This window comes from Monodelphis domestica, chromosome 3 (assembly GCF_027887165.1).
Source record: "Monodelphis domestica isolate mMonDom1 chromosome 3, mMonDom1.pri, whole genome shotgun sequence".
Lineage (NCBI taxonomy): Eukaryota > Metazoa > Chordata > Mammalia > Didelphimorphia > Didelphidae > Monodelphis > Monodelphis domestica.
Window position 1 is genome coordinate 320,424,073 of NC_077229.1, and position 10,314 is coordinate 320,434,386.

General features: G+C 36.6%; 1 protein-coding gene across 10 annotated transcripts in view; it reads left to right on the forward strand.

The window, feature by feature from the left end:
- The window catches only part of SULF1 (sulfatase 1), a 201,558-nt gene extending 197,740 nt beyond the window's left edge, over positions 1-3,818 (forward strand). For 9 of the 10 annotated variants that reach the window (XM_007487007.3, XM_007487001.3, XM_007487002.3 and 6 more), the window contains one exon: positions 1,365-3,818. In XM_007487007.3, coding sequence (XP_007487069.2) covers positions 1,365-1,395 — 31 coding nt within the window. In that variant the 3' untranslated portion in view covers positions 1,396-3,818. Of the gene's footprint in view, positions 1-107; positions 1,341-1,364 lie in introns of those variants that run through there. The other variant, XM_007487008.3, reaches the window with a different exon arrangement.
- Positions 3,819-10,314: the final 6,496 nt, after the last annotated feature.

Sequence of the window (10,314 nt, forward strand, 5' to 3'; positions counted from 1 at the left end):
TTTAAAAATTCCTTGCAAAAAAAAAAGTCTTCATCCTGTAAATTTCACTTTTCAGAACCACAATTTATTTGTTTCATGTATCACAACCTAATGTTTCTTTCTTTTAGTTGACATTGGCTACAGGAAGAGAAACAACAATCCCCCAACCCCAATGATACTTTTCCTGAAGGCATCATGCTGACCAGTGCTGGTCAGGCAGCATAGACTGACCCAAACCAAAAAGTACCCGTTGGCTTCTCAGTTTCTTATATTCATTAGACTCTTAAAAAAAAAAAGGAAGAAGCACAGACCAAATAAACAACGTCAGTTAAAAATCGATCAGTACTTACGTATATCGTTTATTGTCATTCTTACATTCTTGCAAGGAGCCCCATCTGCCTTTCCCATGTTTTCTCAGCTAAGTTGACATTGGAGATTAATAGCAAGGGAATAGATAACACTTGTGTTTTGGGCTGGGCCGTAATTGGACCCATGACACCTGGGAAATTGAAAAGACTCCCCAGCTTCATTTTTCCTCTCTTGATAACCTGACCAGTGTAATGAGATGAACATCACTCAGTGAATAGACTCTCTGGATGACTAAGCAGAAAGAACCTTGATGCTGCTTTGCTAAGTGGCTCTTGTGGAAGGTTTTTTGTTTCTTTTCTGTTGGTTCTTATGTATAGAACTAAAATAATCTTCTGTGGTGACACACCAATAGCAAGGAGAAGGGAGATTATGAATGATTAGCAGAAAAACAATGATGCAATTTTTTGAAAAAATAAACCATTATAACCATTCAAAAAGGGATGAATTCGGGGGTTAAACATGTGATAAATTTATTCAAATAGTTGGTTTGAACTATTCACTTGAATTCTGGTTTGGTTTTGGTTCTTATAAAGCTTTAAGATATAATAACCTGTATTGACTTCTATTATTTTTCAAAGTCATTTCATCTGATCTTACCAACAACCCTGTCTATTAGGTAGAAATGGTATTATTTTGTGCATTTGAAAGGTTAGGGAACTGTACCGTAAAACATTAAAGTGTCTTACCCAAGTTCATAATAGTTAGTAGGAGAGCTGTATTCTCATTCTGTGTATTCTCATTTCTAATCTAGTGTTCTTTCCATTCATTAAACTATGCTTCCAAATAACAGAGATTTCTCCCTACCCCTTTATTTTCCAGGTTAGGTCTTTTGCCCAATCACTTTTAAAGACTAAAACTGTTGCTTCCATACCAAATTTGTTGGGGAGAGACATGCTAATGATCTATTTTTAATGTACTGCTTTTCCAATGTAATTGGAAATAGAATAGCAGGTACTAAAGAGGTGAAATTGTTGTCTTCATTGTGAGTCTTCACTAGCTTGCTTGTATTTTCACAGAGGACAGTTATGGGATGGATGGGAAGGTTAAACTGCCAAACTTCACCGAAGACATCAACTGGCAAGGACTGGAAGATTTATACAATATAAATGAAAGTTCCTATGAATACAGATACAACTATAAACTGAGTCTGGTTGACTGGACTAATTACTTGAAGGATGTAGATAGAGTGTTTGCACTGCTGAACAGTCACTATGAGCAAAATAACACAAATGACACTAAACCTATTCTAAAATATGGGTTCTTGAACACATCATCCACACCATCTGTGCTGGAGGAAATGACCTCCACTGAGTCAGGTGAAGACATAAGCAGTATGGAGGCAGAAGAGTGGCTGCCAATTGCACCACCGGACTCAGGAACCCTACATTTGAATCTGACACCATTTAATCAAGAGAGGAAACTTAAATGGAATAATGATATTCCTGAGATGAATTATTTGAATTCTGAACACTGGAAATATCATCATACTGAAAAATGGATGGGGGATAAAGAATTAAATCATTTTGACATGGATTTCAGTGGCAATGGTTTAACAGAGCTGCAGTCGACTAATAGCTTCATTCTACAGCCCATTAGCAGTCATCAGAAAGAATCACACCAAGGCAATGACCAGGGAGAGAATATATTTGAAGATCAGATGTATCTTCCCGTGAGCTCTGATGGATCGTCAGTTCATCAAGTCGCAAATATATCCGATGCAGATCAGACTATCAGATCCAGCAAAATGGAAACAATTTTGAACACCACAAAGGATAATCATACAAGGGAGAATTTTCAAAACATAGAAGGCAGTGGTTCCTCCCCACTGTCCTCTAATTAGTTGAAATGGTAAACCTTATACACAGTATTTTTAAAAATTTTATTAGCAAACTAATAAAGGCGATCATGCCAACACACATCCCAAGTTTATTTCAGCCACATGTTTGTGGTTGCAATTAGTATATGTATGTTTGTGTTACAGGCGTACTATGGCATATACACTTTTTAATTCTTAACTTCTCACAAGTAGGGAAAGAGGCTTATCTAGTGTTAGCAGTATTACCCTTTGAAGGTCATGAAAACACACCATGAAAAGTTATTAAATCAAGATGCCAAGAATTTGAGTTGCATAGCTTCCAAAATTTTCACCATCAATGAATGTCTTCACATACTCACACTGACTACATAATGTGTTCCTAATCAATGATCTTTAACCACTGGAATTTCATAATGTCACAGGTTAGAGTAAAACCATATTGCCCTTTGAGATCCTTATTCCTGTGTCATTTGTTCATTATTTTACATGCTTTGTCCTTGCCTCTTTGTCCATACATTGTGATGGCACACTGAAGGGTCATGTGAAAGAGATGTTGGATGGATCTCAAATGAAAAGCAGATAATTTTAATGCTGTTTTGCTAGAAAAATATTGCATGTTTTACTCTGACTCACTAAAACTGAATAGCAAAAAGATATGGTGGCTAATAATAATCAGAGATTTGACAAAATAAATAATGGAAAATTTACCATTCCCTCCATATGAGGGAAAGTGTCAAAGTACCTATATCTTTGAAGTGTCTAAATTTAGATAAATTCTTGAAAACATCTTATAAAAGACTTTTCTTCATTTGGAAGGGTTTGTTTTATTGATGTGAATAAAGGACTTATGATCTGGATTGTATAACAGAAAACCTGATCTATAAAAAAGGGTATTTCCTAACTTGAAAATACACACACACATACACTTGCATATACATGCACACACATACTCCATGAGTTTAATTTTATCGCTTTGTGTTATATTTTCATTTTTCTGGACTTCATCAAATACCGAATTTTTAAGAGTACAATACTCATTTAATTGCCTTTGAAAATCTATGCTCTTCAATTCCTATTATTCTCCCATTGTAGATTTTTCACCTGCCAACAAAAGAATTACCTCATTCATTTTCTTCACCACCACACCTAACTTCTTTTGAAAAGTTTCCCATCTGTTATTTTGTTTAGTATACTGGTCTCCTGTTTTGTTTTACACAACTCAAGAACTAAAGCAAAAAAAAAATCTGCTTTGTTTTTAAGGTTCCCTTTTTAAAGATTCAGTTTCTTTTAGTCAAATCTTTACTTTTAAGAAGCTGTTATCATAGGCTTTGTAAATATGTCAAAAACTAACTAGCTGTTGCATATCTGATGTATGTGTCATTGGCTGAATGACAGAACAAACGTATTTATGGTCATGAATGATGCTATTTGTAAATAGATCTCCCGTTATTAGGAAACCTACTGTGTTTTTAAACTTGTATAATATTATGTGATACTTTTATAGAACAATTCTGGCTTCAGGAAAGTCTAGAGGCAATATTTCTTGAAATAAAAAGGTGTTTTAACTTTATCTGCTTCCACTATATTCACATGAACAAGTTTTTGTAGTAAACATATTTCTGAAATAAAATGATCTCATTTTACATTACTTAAATCCCAGGCAGACCTCAAATCATTGTCTTCTCTGAAGAAGTAACTAGAAATGGATTTCCATGGTGATTTCCTTAAAGCTGCTCATTGCTGTTTTGAGGATATGGGACAGGAGAACAGCTCTTGAGAGCACTCAAATTGCTAAAAGAACAGTAGTCAGAATAATAAATTTACTCTGTTGGGAGCCAGGGTTAGGATGAAGAACTTCCAAACTTTAATAATTGGTTCCATTCTGCATTTGCCAAATCAAATCTCTTGAGCTCCTTAGAAGCTTCTCTCCTTCTGCCTTGCAAGGAAAAATAATGAAAGTCAATTACATCCTCTTCCTCCTTCCCTTCCCCTTTGCTGATTCAGTACCGAAGAGGTCTTAGAGAGTGACCTAAACATGCAAAATTGTTTGTTGTTGCTCTAAAAACACTGAATAGTGGAAACTACCCCCTCTCAATATCTCCCATCCTGCCTCGGAAAAAGGGACGAGTATTTGGAGTATTTCCAAATGAAATTCCCTATATGAGATGTAGCATGAGATAATTTGAGAGGCAACAGCCAGGCTCAGTGGATAGGGTAGTGGACAGGAGTCAGGAAGCCCCTGGGTTCAAATGTCATCTTCAGAAATGTGTGTGTGTTCCTCAGCAAGGTAGTTACCCTGTCCCTCAGTTTCCTGGAGTTATACTAAGTGACCTCTAAGAATTAAATGGCTTAAATCTTAGAATTTGGGAATAAGGATGAAAGAAATTCGAAGGATAGAGAAAGTGGAGCACTTCACTCAGATATTCTGTCTCATCAGACCTTGGAAAGACTGAATGAGACTTGCCTCCCAAACCTGAGTTAGTGCATTTTCTGAATAAAGTTTCAAAGATTCTCCCACTTGTTTACTATGGCATGAAATGTATTTCCCGAGATGACACTTTTTATTATTCCACTTCACATAATAATGGAATCACTGCATCTTGAGACTGCAAGTTGTCCCTCACCTGGATGAGAAATCCATTCTACCCTGTTCTAATCAGCCTTGATGAAAACCATCTCCATAGATGGGGAACTTCCCCTCAAAGCAGCCCATTTCAGTCAGAGACAGGTGTGAGGGCCAGGAAATCTTCCTGATTTCAAACTAAAACTAACACTTTCAAGAGATACATAACTCGAACTACATCTGCAGTCTCCACTGTACCAGGGCTGGAAAATGAAGGCATGAGGGGCTTGAAGAAGCAGCCACTAGCAAGGGGGAAACCAGAGCAAAAGAGGAATTTTAAGTGGCTTGGCCCCGTTTGTCTTCTGCTATCCCCGAACAACAGAAAGTATAGACTCCCACGAGCACACGTTAGGTTCCCAGCTCAGAAAGGCATGCATTGAATAAATCTTGTTGAATTGAATGCAGTTCACCCTGGTCCATCCCAAGATACTGAACCTTCAGATCAGAGCAGATGACGCGAGACTGGGCTGGGATCGATCCCAGAAAAATGCCTGGGCACAAGATAAAGGGATGGAATGTCACTCGTGTCTGAATTTGTATACCCTGCCTTTCTCCATCCTCATCAGGCTGGGCTCTAGGAGCTCCTTTTCCACCTAAATAGCAATTCTTTCCCTCTTCGGGCACAAGGTGGCGCTGTAGCGCAATTAGAAAACCTGCAAGTTGGCCAGCCAAAGGGGCTCAGGGAGACAGGTCTCGCATAACTGTTTTTTTTTTTTTTAAAGGAACAGCACTTCTCTGGGTGCTGTATAATATAGAAATGTATCGGGAAGAATCTGATCCGTGGCGATTTCTATTTCTCCTTCACGTAATGTCTTAGTCATTCGAGAAAGCCATAGAATATTTTTGTTCATTTGGGGAGGGTTTATATTGATTGAAGTGTTGGAATTGCAGCGAGTCTCTGAAATTAAGTGTAAAAATGAACACTGAATATCGATCTACCTGGGCAATGGAAATATCTTTTGGCTTGGGGAGCACAGCGGCTATAGAGATGGGCTGCTGCACTATTAGCTATTCTGGGGAAGAAGACAGTCACTTGGGAATATGGTTTTGGCCAGATTTCATGACATTTGAGTTGCACCAATCCTGTATGAAAAGAGCTAAGGAGAAGAAGCCACAGAGCCCTTACCTTCTATGGCAATATCATTGGCAGGTTTTATTCCAGAAGCGTCCTGGAGTCTTTAATCTACTCAATAAGAATAGAGTAAGCTCCTACTGTGTATAAGGCACTATACTAAATGCTGGGGGGATACAAAAGACCAAAAAAGAAAGTCTATACTGGGACATACATTTTACATAGCTATATATGGGTTTTCTACAGAGATATAGATATGAGTTTTATGGGCTATATATCTATGTATATACATATTTGTTTATTATAAATAAATTCATATATTGTATATTTATTTTCTATATAATATAAAATGCATAAATATTTTATATAATAAATATAAGTATATATACTTATTGATATTTATTTTGTGTAATAAATATTTATACATTTTATATAGTAGAATTAATAATGCATAAATATAAGCATATATGCTTTTATACTTATATATCTATTGTATGTGTATATGAATAACATATCTACATATTATTTACAAATTATTAATAAATATGTATTCATTATATATTTATATGTATATAAAGCATAATTTAGAGAGCCACTGAGGGGCTAGGATTGGACCAAAGAACAACCTCCTTTAGTAAGTAGCTAAAGAAGCCAAGCAGGTAATTATTTGCAAAGGAAAGCAAAAGAAATTCCTTTTGACTAAACTGTCCCCATAGTTGAAAAAAAGTTGTGGGTTTAAAAGAAGAGAGATGTTTTAATAGGGGTTGGCCTCTGTGGACAGAGACCTTTATACAAATGATGGATCACCTTGAAGAAACACTTTATCTCTATCCAGTAAGAACTAGTCTTATTTAGTTTGTGTGGCTCTGCCACCATTTTGTTAAGGTGGGAAGTTGGAACAGGGGAGTGAATAATGGAAATTAACACCCTGGCCTCCTACCTATTTTTTTCCCTATTTTCCCCCATGCTTCCTAGGCCCCCTACTCTCACTCTTAAGTTTTAAGGGGCACAGTATTTAACCTTCAATCTTCTCATTTCAGTTAGGGAAGCACTCTATGTTCTGGCCATTTCCTATGCTCTTTCCCTTTGGCACCCTGAGTCATAGACTCTGGCCTCAGTGGTTTTCTCACATTATCAAGCCCTAGCTAACCAGCTCGATATTAAATCACAGTTTGGTTCTCAGTGGCATCCAATTTTAACCTCACGAGAGGCGTGCAACATCAAATGGAAGCATATTTCCCCTTAATCTACATTTCAAGCAACAATTTTACCATTTACTAAGCATCTACTTTTTTCCGGGGACAGTGCTGGGTTCTGGGAATACACAATAGTCCCTATCCTCAAGGACCTTGTGTTCTAATTGATGAAGAACTATGTACACAGATAACTTAGTCAAAACGTAATGGGGATTGGGTAGATAGGTGGTTTAGTGGATAGAGAGCCATGACTGGAGATAGAAGACCCTAGATTCAAATTTGGCCTCAGATACTTCCTAATTCTGTGACCCTGGACAAGTCACTTAACTCCAATTGCTTGTCTTTGCCACTCTTCTTTAGAATCAATACTTAGTATTGATTCTAAGAAAGAATGTAGGGTGGTTTTTTTTTTAATTTTTAAAAATTAATGATGGCAAAACAGAGATCCAGACCAAGTAGTCTAAGAAGAGATTCTTAAGTTTGTTTGTTTGTTTGTTTTTATCACAGACCCACCCTTATGACAATCTGGTAAAGGCTGTGGACCACTTCTTAGAAGGGTCCAAATATTATACGAAATGCTAACTTTGTTAAAAATTAGAGAAAACAAAGATTGTAATTATTTTCTCCTGTCTAAATTCATGGATTCCCTGAAATCTCTTCATGGCAGATCCAGGGGCTCCAAAGGTTAAGAACTCCTGCTCAAAGAAAACTTGAGGAGGGAGATAACATTATTTGATGTGCCAAAAGGCAATCTGTTCTGATGTCTGTAGATTCTGTTCTAAGTTCTAAATAGCTATAGCTATAGGGTAGTCTGGTTAAATGTATCCTACATGAAGCCAGGAAGACTCGGAATACTTTTCTGAAGAATATTTTTTTAAGTGGAATCTCCATGTTCTGGAAGAGATAGCATAATTCTTCATGGCAGAAGTAGCACCTACGTGACCTAATTCCTTCTTGCCTAACAGTATATAAAGGACTATTTGGTCAATTCAATAAACATTAAGATCCTCTTTAATATTTGGTACTAGAGATAAGGAAGAAAAATTCCAGCCCTCAAGAAGTTTACAATAAGATGTAGATAGAGGCATCTGACTAGAACTATGACATTCAAATTCCACATTGGCTGAAAAGCTTGAAGAGAGTAAAAGGTGTCAGCACCCAGAGGGCACAGATCAGCTCTAAATACCAATCTCAGTAATGTCTTCTGGATATTTTGATCAAAACTTTCAGGCTATCTTTTTCTATTCAGACCAAAAGTTCCTAGTCTTATTTTCTGCAGATTCACACTGGGCTTTCAACTGAAAATGTGCAATAAGAGCAAAATACTGCCTTCCCCCTTTTTTTTCACTACCTTTTGCTATTGCCCCTGAATTTCTCTGACCTCTCTCTCTCTATCCCAAAGATTCTGAGATTGGAATCATGATGCTCAACTAAGACATGCTCATTTCAATTAGTGAGCTCTCTTCATCCCTTTGTGAATTTCTGGTAATTTTTGACCCCTAGAGAGGGTAAGACATTTACAAATCACTGTAATCCAAGTCAAAATAGCGTGTGATTGAGGTCGAATAGGAGGAAACAAGAGATTTCAAAGGCAAGTGACGTAGGGAAAGCTTCATGAAAGAGACGACACCTGAGATGAAGTTGGAGGAAAGAATATCAATAGGTGAGAATGTGGGGAAAGTACAAAACACTGAAGATGGGAGGGGGACAGAATGAAGGGAAGAGAGCTAGTACTGGATAAAAACAGTACTTTCATTTGGCAGAAACATGTAAGTGTACGAAAAACAGTGCTAAAAATGTATGTTGGGGCTAAGGTGGGGAAGATCTTGAATTGGCCATGTTTTATAGAGTTTATATTTTAGGTTTTGCCCATGAAAAAGCCAGCCAGCAAAGGATTCATACCTGAGAGAGAATATCCTGGCAATCACTTCCTTTCATCATTTTATGAAAAGAAAATGTTCACCCAAAGGTTCACCATTGTTTCATCTCCTGACACAGTAAAAATCTTAATAGGCAAACTCTGGTTTTAATCCAAGGAAACAATTAATTCATTTATTCCTTTTTTATTTTTATTTTCAATCATCAAGTATTCAAGAAATTGTAAACAAATGTTTACAAGTACATTGACAGTAGCTTTTATTAAACACAAGGTGATATATATATATATATATATATTTTAAATGATCCTAACTGCTCTCCAAATAAATAGTAATTTTAAAAACCACAAAACAAGCCTTCTGTATGCACCAATTCAAAGCAGCCTCTCATCACAAATACACTTCTATAAAGACACATACGCACATGTGCACACACACACACACACACACACACACACATACATATACACTCACCACTAAAGACCTAATGTCAAATTATTTGACACTATAACATTTTTTTAAAATTCATTAGAAGCCAATGTTCTTGTTCCATGCTCTTAGCCTATCTATCATTTAGAGTTTGTGGTAGAGGTATTTGTTGGATGAAGAATGCCCATTATAAAATTTTGACAGTTTTAAAATTTTTTCATTCTTGGATACCAACTCTGAGTGACTTTATTTTGTATAACTTTTTGATTTAATTTGCCCCAATATTTATTTTAGTTTTCTGGGGCATTTTCTCTTCCACTTTTACCCAGTAACAACAATGGGTCACCACAAGAAAAATAATAATAATCACCCTTCAAAACCCCACCATTAAAAAACACCCTATTGGTGTAAACCTTTTCAAGAAGAAAAAAGAATCTGAACAATGTCCCTATTTACCTCTTCTTGAAACTACTCTTAGTATCCAGTTAGTGTTGCTAAAATAAATATAAAAAGCGCTGAGTTTTCTGTAGAAAAAAAGTATTTTCTATCACACTGTTTATTTCCACATCAGAAATTCTCCATAGGTTAGATGCTGCATACGTTATAGTAATGAGTGTGAGAAGCACTTCTTTCTCTGGAAATGCTCTGGCTTTCCAAAAGTAAAGCACATGCAGTCACATAGCACTGGAATACTGGAATAATACCGTGGAATTAGCTAGTGGTGAACATGCATCACTGGACACCAGTAGCACCAATGCAGTTCATGTGTTCCAGAAGCAACGAAGAGGAAAGACATTGTAGACAAGGCTGGAGTGAGTATTGATCCTTCCTAGAGTTGGAGGAAAGCAAGTCCTGTTTTGAAAGATCATCAGACCTATATAAAATGTCCCCCAACTTGAGAACCAGTGGGATATCTAGTGACCTTGTTTGAGACAGAGAAAATGAGAAAGGTG